General features: G+C 60.7%; 1 protein-coding gene across 1 annotated transcript; it reads left to right on the top strand.

The window, feature by feature from the left end:
- The first annotated feature begins 1,317 nt into the window (after positions 1–1,317).
- Positions 1,318–12,007, top strand: SEMA3G (semaphorin 3G). Its single transcript, XM_021534426.3, has 16 exons — positions 1,318–1,405; positions 4,777–4,937; positions 5,769–5,831; positions 7,316–7,435; positions 8,049–8,139; positions 8,221–8,337; positions 8,581–8,723; positions 8,810–8,924; positions 9,007–9,076; positions 9,252–9,396; positions 9,657–9,888; positions 10,003–10,094; positions 10,357–10,398; positions 10,567–10,792; positions 11,085–11,224; positions 11,316–12,007. The coding sequence occupies exons 1-16, from the start codon at positions 1,318–1,320 to the stop codon at positions 11,778–11,780; spliced, it is 2,310 nt and encodes a 769-aa protein (XP_021390101.3). The 3' UTR covers positions 11,781–12,007.
- The last annotated feature ends 1,934 nt before the right edge of the window (positions 12,008–13,941 follow it).

Here is a 13,941-nt window from a genome sequence, read left to right as displayed (position 1 = left end):
TTTGCTGGGATGCATCTGCTCCCCTGGGCTCTTTGCCTGCATGACAGCAGTGCGGGCAGGATCCTGCCCGGGCAGGCTGAGGGCCTCTGCTCCCGATCAGCCTCGGGGGCCTGGCGCTGGGGCTCATCCTGCTCCTCCCTCCTTCCCTCCAGAGCTTCTGCCGCTTCCATGGACCCTCTGGTCAGGGCAGGCAGCATGCGGGTCTGGGCAGGCACCTCTGCTCACCTGCCCGGGCTGCCATCGGCTGCACCTCCTCCTTGCTCGTTCCCAGCCCTGTGTGGCTCCCAGCGCCCTGGGGTGTGGGATCTGTCCCAGCCATGCGGCTTCTTGGGGAAACCAAGGGCCCGCTGAGCGAATTGGGGTGGTTTTACACTGCTCAGGGAGACTTCCACAGCTGCTCCATTACAAAAGGATGGGGGTGAGACAGGGGCCTCCAGCCTCCTGACCTCTTTTAATTAAGAAAGCTGCTGGAACCCTTATGGGGACTGGGGATAATGAAGATGCCCCATGCCGGGCTGGGAGAAGAGATGAGGCTGGTGGTGATGAAGCACTGAGGGAGAAGCCAGCAGCTCTCCACTCCTTCCCCTCCATCCAGTGCAGAGGGAAGTCCAGCATTTTTGGATGCAGGACACACTTGCTGTGTGATGAGGATCCCAGGGGAAGCTGGCGTGGATTCTCTGAGGTTTCATACAACCACATCCCATGAGCCAGCAGCCCTGGGGGAGGATGGCATGGGAGAGGTGTGGGTACCGTGGGGTCCTTGCTGGCCAGGATCCTTGTCCAGGGTGTTGGCACCTTTGCAGGCAGACAGCAGTGCCTCCCCTGCCCTGTCGGTGTGCCAGGGCTACCTGTGGCATCCTATGCCCCCCTCGACCCTACTCAGTCCCTTTCCCAGCTGCTGCTGTCCCCAGCTTGCCTGGCACTGAGATGGGACCTGGCAGCTATGTGCGTGCTGATGCTGGGAGATCACACCACGCTGAGCATCCTGCTCGGGAGGCTGATCTGTGTGCCCTCTCCTATCTCCTACCAGAGCTTCCCTCCCTTGCCCCCCATCCTCAGGGATGAGCCAGAGGTGCTGGAGGGTCACTTCTGGGGAAGGGGACTGCAGTAAGGTCTAAAGCTTTGCTGGCAGGGGACATTTTGGGGTGTGCGGCGTTCTCAGGGTCCCCCCGGGAGATGGGGCCGTCCCCCCGCGCATCCCCCGCGCCCAGGGATGGGGCATGGCCGGGCCGGGGCGGGTCGGGGCGGGCCGGGGGCGGTCGGATGTCGGCCCCATAAAAGCTCGGTGCCACCGGCGGCCGAGGGCGCGGCGGCGGGATGCGGGCGGCGGTGGCGGTGTCGCTGTCGCTGTGCTGGCTCTGGGCGGCGGGGCACAGCCTGCCCCGGCTCCGCCTGTCCTACCGCGGTGAGCCGGGCCGGGGGCACCTGCTGCGGGACGGGGAAGGGGGGCTGTCCCCGGAGGGCTGTCCTCAGGGTCCCCCCTCCTGGGACCGGCTGGGGGCTTGGGGAGCCTCAGCTGCGAGCGCTGCACCCAAGCGCGGCTGTGTTGGTGCGGTTGGTGGGCAAATTGTGCTGGGGCTCGGGCTGGGCTGGGTTTCGGTGGGTGGCTGCCCGGCACCCTCCTCTCCCCACGCGGGACGTAGGGGACCCCGAGGAGAAGGAGGAGAGGAGCCGGGTGACGGGGACAGGGGATGTGCCGCCGGGCTCCGCGCCAGCCCCGCCGCTTCCCATGGGGGATCGTCTCCCACGCGGCGTGCAGGGAAACTGAGGCACGGCGGTGTTCTGGCCCCGGCACGCTTTGGCTCGTGTGTCGGGTGGGTGCTGCGGTGCGTGGGTGGTCCCCCGGCGTGGTGGGTGCTCAGCATCCTGCACTGGGCTGCGTGGGCCCCGTGGCGCTGGGGTGCGGGTGCTGGGGTACCGGGGCCCCTCGGGGGCTGCGGGGGCAGTGCTTGGTTTTAATTAAAACTCTCCCTGTCATCCTGCTCTGGCTCGCCGCATCCCCCGCTCTGCCAACCTAATCCATGGGCTGCTCCAGCCAAACTTGACAGAGCCTGGTGTGCCCCAATCTCCTTCTGGCCTCACAGCAATGAACCTGCTCTAAAAAATTCAACATAAAATAAATTGCATCATGTATATCTTCCCCCTTCCTTCCCAGAAGGGGGAAAGACCTGGGCAGCCCAGCACTTCCAGAGCCTTGGGAGCTGCAGTGGCAGGGAGAGTGTGTTCCTCTGCTGCCTGGGCTGGGGGTTCCTGGGTTTGGCTGCATCCTTTGGTCTGTCCTTGGGCACGGTAGGTGACCCCAGGAGCTGACTCGCTGTTGAAAGGGAAACTGAGGCACACAGTGGCCCCCCCATCCCCTCATCCTGGGAGCCCGGGATGGCTCCTGGCTCTGCCCCATGATGTGATCCGGTGTCCTCAGGTTGGCCTTGGCAGCAGGGAGAGGAGATCTGAGGTCTCAGCAGGGGTGAATCGTGGGGCTCAGTGTCTGGCTCAGTGTCTGATCCACTCCAGCACAAAGTCCAGCCGTGCAGGGCCGTTTCCCAGGTGTGAGGAGCTGCCTGGGGCAGGGTGGAAGCTCCTCAGCTCCTCAGCTTCCCACGGAGAGAGAGCCACCTTTGGAAGCTTTATTCTTTTTTTTTTTTTTTTTTTTTTTCCCTTAAGCTGGTTATTCCATTCGTCTTCCAAATTGGAAACAGCAACTGAAATTTCCCATGAAAAAATTCTGCCACCGCCTTCTCCCTGGGGGAAGAAAAAAAAGAGAAAATTTCAATTAAAGACATTAGAGTCTCTGAAATTAAAACCAGGGTGAGCTGAAGCTGTTTGTGCAGAGCTCCTTGACCTAGGCTCTGCATGGCTGCTGGCTCTGGCTGTGAGGTGACTTTGTGAGGTGACAGGGACAGGCGTTGTGCTGTGGGTGCAATGGTGGCCATGTACCCAGCTCTCCCTCACACTTCAAGCCACCCTTTTCCTTTTGTTTCGACTTCCAGAGGTGGCTCATGTGAGAGGGGAAAGAGCATTTTGCTGTTGTGAGGACCAGAAGCATTGCCCTGTGCTCTTTGCTGTCCCTCCCAAGGGACCCCCACCCTGGGGAAAAGGTGTCCCAGGGCTGGATGGGGCATGGCAAAGGGCTGTTCCCTGGGGAGCTGGAGAGGAAGGCACCCTAAGCCAGTGTAACCTGAGGTGCAGGAGGAATTCGCCAGGCCTGGGGGAGAAGGGGAAGCCTTGCCTGAAACAATAAAAGGAGCCTGCCGACTTTGTCAGTGTTGTTTTGAGCTGGGAAAATATTATTGCTGGGCAAGAATAGAAGGAGACGACAGCGTTTTCCTGGGCTGGACCTGGCAATATGGGAGGACCTGATGCTGGGAGGACACAGGGAGGAGGGTGCCAGACTGGGTGGAGGGACCACCACTGCCTGGAGCCAGCTCTGCTTGCAAGCACAGACGCCTTGCAACGCCTGTGGGATGGAGCATTGGGGATGGAGGGATGGGGCTGGAGCTGCTGGGGCTGTATCCCCCATGTCACTGGCATCACCAGTTAGGGTACTGGGACTGTCCTTGAGCAGCGATCGGGTGTGTGGTGGGGTGAAAGTGTCTGTTGTCCCCTGCTGGGGATGGGCCTTGCCTCTCTTGCAGGGCCTAGAATTCGTTTCCCAGAAGGGGGCATTATGTCGCTGGCCACCTCCTTGCTGGAAGTGACAAATGTCCCCCCAGCAACAGCAGGACTTGGTAGCCCAGTGTCCTGACTGGATTTGTCCCAGCACCACCTCCCCTCTTCTGGGAACATATATGGGAGATGCTTGGGCTGGGTTTTTCCCTGGGGTCAGCAGCAGTGGCTGGCACTCTTCCGGGCTGGAGGGTGTTTGGGGACAGAGCTGTGCTCATCAATGGTGCTTTGTCCTCCTCCTTTGTCTGGCAGGCACAGAGGCCTGGCCTGGGGTCAGGATGGGTTCTCAGAGCCCTGTGAAGCTGAGCCATTCCCTCTGGCCCTCTCCCTCTGGCAGCTGTGGCAGCTCTGTGGGCACCACTGTGCCGGCTTGATGACCATGAAAGTAATTTCCCACTGGAAACCAGTCGAGCCACTGCCCCTGTGTTGTTTCCACTGTGAGGGTTCCCTTGGCATTGCACGAGATTCAGGCTTGGACTTGCTCTGGGGGCTTTGACTGCTAGACCCTGTTGTTTGGGATGTGATGGCCATCCCAGGGATGCAGCCTGTCCATCCCTGGGATAACCCCATACTGGTGTCTCTCCCCAAGTGCCTTGTCTATCCCATGGAGGAAGCCTTCCTGCCAGTGAGTTCTGGTGGCAGTGGCAGCAGTGGGCTTTGTGTGGCAGTTTCCCCATGGCACTGGCTGGGCGCCTGCTATTGTGTCCTTGGCTGGCACCCAGCAGGGACAGGACCTGCTTTCTGCCCACCCCGTGTCCGGTCTCACCACCCTCCCAGCTCTGTGTGAGCCCAGCTTGCTGTGGCACAGCCTCAGTAGGAGTCTGGGGGTGGTTCAGCCAAACCTTGCTGGGGGTGGCAACCTTTCCTGGGACCCTATTGCTGATTGTTGGCTCTGTAGCTTTGTCCTTGGCTGGCAGGGAGGACAGCACTCCAGCCAGGTTGAGGTTGGGATGTCCATGCCTCCAGGAAGGGATGGAGACATGCTGCAGTCTGGAGTGGCTGTGAGCAGCTCTGCTGACTCCAAGACAACCCCATGATACTTGGAAGCAGCAGCTCAGAGGAACCCTTGGGGCTGGGATGGCTTCTGCTGATGCTTTCATCTCTTCTTGGCAGAGCTTTTAGGCACCAACCGCTCCGTCCTCTTCTTCGGTCACCGCGGCTTCCTGGGCTTCCGCTCCCTCTACCTGGATGAGTATCGTGACCGGCTCTTCATCGGGGGGAAGGATGTGCTCTACTCCCTGCTTCTGGATGGGGCCAGTGCAGATGCCAAGGAGGTGAGCTGGGTGCTGCCGAGCATCCTGCGGTGTCTCTCCCCACCCTGGCCCCCTGTGGACCTGCCCATGCCCAACTAGGCTGGACAAAGTCACTCTGAAACAAAATCTGCCCTGAGGATGGCCTCATCTTAAGTACCTTGAAATGATTCCATAAACTTGTAATGCCTGGCAAGAGCAGGCTGGCTGCAGTGGCTGGAGGGAAATTAGCTGACAATTAGTTATGATCATCAGCCTAGGAGACTGGTGGTGCAGCTCACCAGTGATTCCTGGTTCCTTGGTGGGAGAGGTGATGGACCAGAATGATGCTGCTGAGTGGTGGCTCTGCTCCTCTTTTACCCTCTCCACTTTGACTTTTTGTTTTTCAAACACGGCTCTGGGCTGTTTCTAGCTGAAGAAAGAGGAGGAGGAAATGAAGTGCCCCTCAGCGAGCTGGGTCACTGCAGTGGGGTCAAGGGCTTGTGTACCCAAGCTGCCCTCGGTCCAAGAGCTGCTGAAGGCTGTGGGGGACATGGACTCCATCACTCCTGCTGTCCCCTGGGCACCCTTTCCCCCAGCCACCCACAAGCCCACCCCTTCCAGCCATTCCCAGCACGACCACCCAAATCAGCCCAGCTGTGGGCTGTGACTGCTAGGATGTATCTCCCCTGGAGGAAGGGTTGTAGGGTGGGAGTCCTAGGCTGGGTGGGCTCCAGGGAGCTGTGGCCCCTCTCTCTGTCCCTCTTTCTCCCTCTCTCTCTATCTGCTTGCCATTGGCAGCCTGGGGATGTGGATTTGCATGGCTGGTTCCCTGCTGTCCCCCCTCCCTGCTCCAACAGACCCTTTGTGTTCCAGATCTATTGGCCACCCCGCCCTGGGCAGACGGAGGAGTGTTTTCAGAAGGGGAAGGACCCAGGGGTGAGTCTCTCCCCATGTGTGCTCTGCTGTAAGCTGGGGGGTCCCAGATGGGTCCCCTTGTGCCAGATGGCTCCCCCCGTGTTGGGGCTGTGCCATGTCACCTGCCAGGGATGGCCCTGGGGCTCAGAAGCCAGTTAATCCTTGTGCAAGAGGGAAACTGAGGCAGGGAATCTGTGATCAGTCCTGACCACACAAAGAGGCTTGCTCCAGGCTCTGGAAATCCTGTCCTAGTTGCTCTGCTCTGTGGCCACAGAGTGGTGGCCAGTGTGTCCCAATGTGGCTGCACGAGCAGGCAGGGATAGCTGGGCTCTGGCACCAGAGCTTGGAGGGACCAAAACCCCCATGCTCTGCTCCAGACCCCAGCAACACTGCCTGGCCTATCCTGGCTATGCCTGATGGTGGGAATCTGTAACTGGCTCAGGTTTGGTGACCTTGTTCCCTAAACCTTACCCCTCTTTGCATCCCCCTGCCCCGATATGAAACAGGACTGTGGCGGGGAGAAAGTCCCCAGGGCTCCCCTGGCCCAGACAAATTGCTCCCAGGAGTCCCTGTTCTGCTCTCTGTGTTTATTTTACCAGCTCTCACCGACAGATCCAAGCCAGGGCAGACTCAACTTTTTATTTTTCTTGAACATATATGTTTTTTCACTTGCTATTTTAGAGGCTCTTTGCAAAGGGAAAATAAACAGCAGGAGGCTGGGAACCCCTGGGGCGGCTCGGCAGCGGTGTTCCCAGCAGATGAGGGGCCTCGCATCCCGCTGTGGAGGGGACAATGGAGGGCAGGCAGGGCTGGCGCTGGCCAGGGGGAGCTGCCAACTAATGGTGGAGAAGGATGGGAGCCCTTTTCCAATGGGAGCTGCCAGGAGAGAATGCACAAAGTCAGAGGTGGCAGGTCTCCAGCCCTGGGAATGTCATGGCTGCCGTCCCTCAGAGAAGGGGATAATTCCAGACAGCAGCGACCAGGACTGTGCTGGAGGCAGCCCAGGATGCCTGTGGGTCTCTGTCTCTGTCTCCACTGTTTCCTCCTTTTGTTTCATCCCTGGCGTAAGCAGGAACATGATGGGGAAGGATGTCTCTGCATCTGGTCACGTCCTGGGTGCCGGGGGTTTGGGGCAGGGTTTGCAGCTTGTAGTGACATTGCTCCCCTGGCCAGCATGGACCGTGCCACAGGGTGAGTGCACAGGTGCCTGTGGGCAGGTGGCAGCTGGATCCTGTGTGGTTCCCCTGGGATGCTCTTGGCAGCAGGAGGACCAGTAAAAAGCCCTGTTGTTTTGCAATGGACTGGGGTCCACCCAGATGCAGTGGGCACAAGCTGCCACCCCAGATCCCTGGCACCAGGCTGGAGGCAGTGAGGCTGGGGGGGGGAGCCCAGGGAGCCAGGGCTGGGGCTCACCCACTGTTGTGGGGTCCCAGGCAGAGGCAGGGAGCTGGAGTGGGCAAAGCACCAATACCTGGTGACCCTTTCTCTCCCCTGCTGTCCCCCAGACTGACTGTGCCAACTACGTCCGTGTGCTGCATCCCTACAACCGGACACACTTGCTGGCCTGCGGGACAGGCGCCTTCCACCCCATGTGCACCTTCATCTACGTGGGGTACCGTGGCGAGGTAGGGCAGCATCCCCAGCTGGGCACCCCTGGAATATAGATCCCCATTGCCTGCCTCTCTCCTGAGGGGCCTTGGGGCTGCATGGGGACACTGGATGTGCAGTTTGCTCTAACCTGGATACTGGATACTGGTGGGGGGGGGAATGTCAGGAAGCAGCTCCTTGTTGTCCCTTAGTCCTTCTGCTACCCCCTGTCCATCTTTCCCGCCTGTCTGCCTTGGGATCCCCTTTATAGACATGTCCCCAGGGGCTGGTGTCCTGCCAGGGGCTGAGGCAGGGTGGCATTTTCTCCTCTCCAGCTCACTACTCATAAATCTAGCTGGCTGGGGTGGAATGGCAGGACACCCCTCAGAGTCCTTCGCACAGCCTGGCCCTGTTTGGGCAGCAGGAGCCCTGTCTGTACCATGATGACTCTGACCAGGCAGGCGGGTAAGCAGCGGGGATGGTGGATCCCCTTCAGCTGCTGTGCACCCTCATGGTCTCAGTCTTGCTTTAGAGCCTATCCAGGATGGTCCTTTGGGTGCACTGAGCGAGGTGCAAGTTGGGCAGGGACCAGAGCTGTCCCCTGCATGGCTGGGCACAGCCCAGGGCTCATCTGCCTGCTCCCCTCCCCAGCACACCTTCAGCCTGGACCCTGCCAGCGTGGAGACCGGCCGGGGCAGGTGCCCACACGAGCCCAGCCGTGCTTTCGCCAGCACCGTCATCGGTGGGTTGTCTTCCTCAGGATGTGGGAGCCCCTGGGGTGTGTCCCAGGGATGGTCCCCGTGCCAGCTGGGTGTTTTTGCAGGTGGGGAGCTGTACGCTGGCCTCACAGCAGATTTCCTGGGACGTGATCCTGGTGTTTTCCGCAGCATGGGGACCCGCTCCGCCCTACGCACAGAGGTGGACCAGCGCTTACTGCACGGTAACAGCTTCCCTCTGCCCCTCCATTTCCCCCAGCAGGGCTAATGCCACAAACCTTATGGTGGCCAGAGCATCTGTGACCATGGTCCAGCATCCCCCATGCCAGCTAAGAGCAGGGAAAGGCACCAGGGCAGCAAGGTCTGGGGGTGGTCCTGGCTGGCATCCAGCCCCAGCATGGACTGTGGTCTGGAGGTGCTGGCTGTGCCCTCTCTCCCCACCTGACATGACCAGCTCTTGCTTGTAGATCCCAAATTTGTGGCAGCCCACTTGATCCCCGACAACGATGACCGGGACAATGACAAAGCCTATTTCTTCTTCACGGAGAAGGTGGTGGAGGCAGACAGCAAGGAGCACGCCATTGTCAGCCGTGTGGGGCGTGTCTGCGTGGTAAGATACTGGTGTGGACCGTGGGGGATAGGGATGCATCAAGTCACAGCAGTGGCCCTGATCCCTGGTACTCCCTGTCCCTGCAGAATGATGCTGGTGGCCAGAGGGTGCTGGTCAACAAGTGGAGTACATTCAACAAGGCCCGGCTGGTGTGCTCAGTTCCCGGCCCTGGTGGCATCGACACCTACTTTGATGAGCTGGGTAAGGTGTGCATGGAGCTGTATCTCACTGTGGCTAGTCACTTATATGGATTTCAGGAAAAAAAACATGCTTTCATTTCCAGAGGATGTCTTCTTGCTGAGGACGAAGGATGGGAAGAGCCCGGAGATCTATGCCCTTTTCAGCACCGTCAGGTGGGTGGTCCAGCTCCAGCCTCTGGGGACATCCAGCTGCAGCTGCCCATGACCTGCCCTGTCACTGTCACCAAGGGTTGCTGGCTGCTGTCCTGGTCTTTTGGGGATGTTGGTGCCCCTACTGCCAGCAGTGCCAAGCATGGCTCTGCTCAACTCACTCTGTGTCCCCTTGCAGCCACGTTTTCCAGGGCTCTGCTGTCTGTGTGTACCGCATGGCAGATATCCGGGAGGTCTTCAACGGGCCCTTTGCCCACCGAGAGAGCCCCCACCACCAGTGGGGTGCCTACGAGGGCAGGGTGCCCTACCCGCGGCCAGGCGTGGTGAGTGACTCCCTGGAGCTCCAGGTCCGCTCCGCTCCTCCAGCTGCTCTTCTGGGGTGGTGATGGAGCCATCCCCCATCTTCTCAGCTCCTGGAGAGGTCAGCTGGTGCTTTGCCAAGGTCTAGCAAAGGGGTGGAAAACATGAGTGCCAAACTGGAAGGCAGAAAAGGACCCAAAACAGTTCTGAGGGGTGATGGAGGGGGAAGGAGTGATGGGTGCTGGGGTGGCTGGGCTGAGCTGGTCCTCTCTTGTCCTTGCAGTGTCCCAGCAAGACCACCAACCAGCCCCGGCGGCAGTACGGCACCACCAAGGACTTCCCTGACGAGGTGCTGCACTTTGCCCGTGCTCACCCCCTCATGTACAAGCCCGTGTACCCCCGGCACCGCCGGCCTCTCCTTGTGAAGACTGATCTGCCCCACCGGCTGCGCCAGCTCGTGGTGGACAGGGTGGAGGCCGAGGATGGGCAGCACGACATCCTCTTCCTCGGCACAGGTGAGCAGCAGGAACAGAGTGCAGGAAGGAGCTGCAGAGCTGGGGGTCCCAGCAGTCAGCCCCCTGGGCTGTGAGATGCAGGGTGCTCACACCTCCATCCTCCTCGGCCCCCAGATGCTGGCTCGGTGTTGAAGGTGGTGGTCATGCAGAAAACAAGCTCAGCCATGACTGAAGAAATCATCCTGGAGGAGCTGCAGGTTTTTAAGGTGACATTTACTGCCCCACTTGCAAGGGAGAGGGCAGTGGGGTGGGCTCAGGTTGGGGACACATGTGGGGATGGAGGGTAAGAGTTGTCACTGCATTGTTGGTCACTGGAAGGTCTCGGGGCTGTGAGGGCAGAGGCTGGCTGGGGGTATTTTCACCCTCCTCAAAACATTCCTGATGCTCCACCAAGCCCTGGTGGCTCTGAATGAGCCAGGCTGACTGTGAGGATTATGCCAGCCTGATGCCCACTCCCCTCCCCTACAGATGCCTGTGCCCATCACCCAGATGGAGATCTCTGTCAAGCGTGTGAGTACAGACACGGCTCAGTCACGGGGCTGGGACTGGGCAGGTGACCAGCTGTGGTCACCAGCCTCCTAAAGCCTTGTGATGCATGCCCTGGGGTGTCCTGGCTGGGCCCCTAGGCGCCAAGCCCATGGGGGTTGCCAACATCACCCCTTGGTGCTGTTCCCCCAGCAAACGCTCTACGTGGGCTCCAGCTTAGGGGTGGCCCAGGTACGGCTGCACCAGTGTGAGTCCTATGGCACTGCTTGTGCCGAGTGCTGCCTGGCCAGGGATCCCTACTGTGCCTGGGATGGCACTGCCTGCACCCACTACCAGCCCTCCGGCAAGCGCCGCCATCGCCGCCAGGACGCCCACCATGGCAACCCTGCACACCAGTGTCTGGACCAGAACCTGACTGGTGAGAGACTGGGGGCCCCAGGGCTGAGGGGCTCCTCCAAGTGCCCCAAGGTGGCCTGACATGCACAGCCCTAGCACACAGAGGGGCTTGTGGCCGTTCCATGTGGGCACCCTCATCTGCCCATCTCATAGACCAGGGCGTGCCCCAAGAGAAGGTGGGTGCTGCTGGGGCTGGGTCTGGCCACTGGGAGAGAAGGGGATGAAGGCACACAATGGTCAAGAGGGGCTGACACCTGGGCAGGTGGAAACCTGGCTCTGCCCTCCCTGCAAACCCGTGCCTGTCTTTGCCTTAGTGGACGATTTTGAGAGCGTTGAGGAGAAGGTGCTTTATGGGGCAGAGGACAACAGCACCTTCCTGGAGTGCGTGCCCCGGTCCCCGCAGGCCAGTGTGCAGTGGTTTGTCCAGAGGCCCCCTGACGAGCAGCGGGATGAGGTGAGGCTCCCCTGCACCTGCTCCCGTTGTGGGGACATGGGAGAGATGTCGGGCCAGACCTGGACCCTCCCAACCCCATGGTGGTCCACAGGTGAAGACGGACGAGCGGATCCTGCAGACGGAGCACGGGCTGCTTTTCCGCAAGCTGCACCGGCACGACGCCGGCATCTACTACTGCAAAACGCTGGAGCACGGCTTCACCCAGACCGTGGCCAAGACTGCCCTGCACGTGATCGCCAGCGAGCAGCTGGCACACACCTTCCCCCGGGGGCGAGGGGATGAGCTCCCTCACCTGCTCTGCCCTGAGCCCCAGCTGGTGCCACAGGCTCCCAAAACCTGGTTCAAGGACATCATGCACCTCATCAGCTCCCAAAACCCACGGCGGGTGGAGGAGTACTGCGCCCGCCTCTGGTGCAGCAGCCGTCCTCACCACCGCAAGAGCAAACTGGCCCAGGCCAAGCTGGTCCTGGCTGGTGTGGATGTGGCCAAGAAGGGACGGACAGCCAAAGCCCACAGCGAGAGGAACCGTGTGCCCCGGCAAGCACCGGCCACTTAGAGAGAGCAGGGTAATGGACGTGGGGCAGCCGTGGGCAGGTACCAGCTCCCTGTGCTGCTGCTAGCCCTGGGGGCCTCTTGACTTGGTGGGTGGCTTGCAGTGCTGCCAGCCTGGTCCCCTGGCTGGAGTGGATGGGCAGGTCCCTGTCACCCTCAGTGTCTGCAGGGTCACCTCACAAACAGGCAATGAGGTGGGACACATTGGCCCCCCCTTGCTCTTGCAGGTGGTGCATCAGTGGGGGCTGGCTGTAGTCCTGGGTGGGCTGGGGCACAGTGGCACGGTGCCACCCAGGCCAGGCTGTCACCCAGATGCTGCCTGGATCCCTCCGTGAATACTGTAGCCGTGTGTGGTGCCGTGGGGAGCGGCTGATGGCTCCAGGCTCTTTCCACACCAGCACAGAGCCCGGGGAAGATGATGCCTGCTCATATGGGGGAAAGCCAGCATCATCCCAAAAAGCCTCTGTGTGCAGGAGGAGCTCTGTCACCTGCTGTGCCTGGGGAGCCAGAGCTGTGCTGTGCCACCCAAGGTGTATCCTGGGGGACATGGCTCCTTCCTACCTTCCCCTGGCACTGGGACACACTCAGCAGTGCCAGCTGTGGGTGCAGCTGCCCACTTCCCCTCTGTCTGCCCCACAGCCACAGTTTTAGGGCCGGACAGGGTTGGGGAGAAAAGCAAACGGCTGCAAGCAGGTTAGACCTGTTCCTGGGTAAACACTGTGAGAGGCACTAACGCCACCGCTGCCACTGTGCCCAGGTGGGAGCAGGGACAGGCAGAAGGCAGCCCCAGCAGAGTTTGGGGGGCTGCGCCACACCTGGGATGGTTTCTGCTGGTTGGTGACCCTACAGGGCTGGGTGGGACATGGCTGGTTTGGGTGGGCTCCTGCTGCCTGGCAGAGCTAAACCAGCACCCAGGGCCTCCCCCAAACACAGGGGCTGGGGGTAGGTGCATGGAGGGTACCTCCAGGCTGCCAGCAAGGTGTTCCTTGCTTTCCTCACCCGACATGAGCTCACTCATGGTCAGCCCTGGGCTGATAAAGATCTGAGGCAGGGCAGCCCCACACAATGGTGTGAACCACGGCCCCACCGGGACGGGCATTGTTCAGGGCTGGAGGAACGGGAAAGAAAAATAATAATAATAATAATTATAAGGCCCTAAATAGCTCATACAAAGCCAGGTCGTGATATCATCTCTCCTCCCTGTGTGTTTGTGCTGCAGCAGCAGCTCCCTGGGAGCAAAGTCCCTCAGCAGCGCTGCCTCATCCCACGGAGATGGGCTGGGGGTCCTGGCCCTCTTCTCCTGCTCCCTGTCCCACCTCTCCTGCAAACTCCGTGTGTCTCCTGGGATGGGAGAGCTGTGGTTGGGCTGGCAGGCTGGCACATTTTCCGCAGGGAGGGGAGTGGTGCGGGTAGCGCTGGGGCCAGACAGGAGCCAAGCACGTGGATTTGGGTAATTGCAGGCCTGGGGGACACAGGTGAACAACAGCCAACAAGCAGAGACAAGGAGGGAGCTGGGTGAAAAGCCAGGAATGAGACAGGAGCCTGATTCCTCAGGGCCTGGATTAACCAGCTCTGCAGTGCTGCACAGAGCCGTGCGCCCTTCTGCCCCGAGTGCCCCACAGAGCAGGGGCTGGGCTGCCGCAAGAGCGGCCTGAGGCTCTGCTGCCTTGGGGACCCGGCCTTGAGGTGAACTGTGACAGGCTGGAGGTGGCACCGGGGCCAACATTGAGCAGGAACAGAGAAGCAAGCAGTCACCTAAATGGTCCCCCATTTTGGGGGGGATTTTGTGCCTGCTCCCAGTAAATCTCTGGGGTGGCTGAACCCAGTCCTCCTGGGTAGATTTACCATAAGGCTGCAGCAGGAGAGACTGTCAGGGCTGCACACAGCATTCTGCAGGCTTCCAGCCAACTGAGGCAACCTGCGTCCCGAGAAACTTCCAGGGGCTGAGCGACCACCAACACACCCTCCCGCAGCGGGGGTGGAAGGAGGCACCCCGGGCAGCCCCAGCACCCCGGTGTCTGCGGGGGAGCGACCCCTGCCCGGGGCAGGAGCGGCGTGAGGGGAGCGCCGGGCCGGGCCTGGGAACGGCCGGAGAACAAAGAGCTCCTATTTTTATCCCGCTTCCTAAGGAAGTGCAGCGCGGGGCCGCACGCTCGCCCCGGCAG

This window comes from Lonchura striata, chromosome 12 (assembly GCF_046129695.1).
Source record: "Lonchura striata isolate bLonStr1 chromosome 12, bLonStr1.mat, whole genome shotgun sequence".
Classification (NCBI taxonomy): domain Eukaryota; kingdom Metazoa; phylum Chordata; class Aves; order Passeriformes; family Estrildidae; genus Lonchura; species Lonchura striata.
Note: the sequence above shows the minus strand (reverse complement) of the source record. Positions and strands in the feature narration are given on the sequence as shown.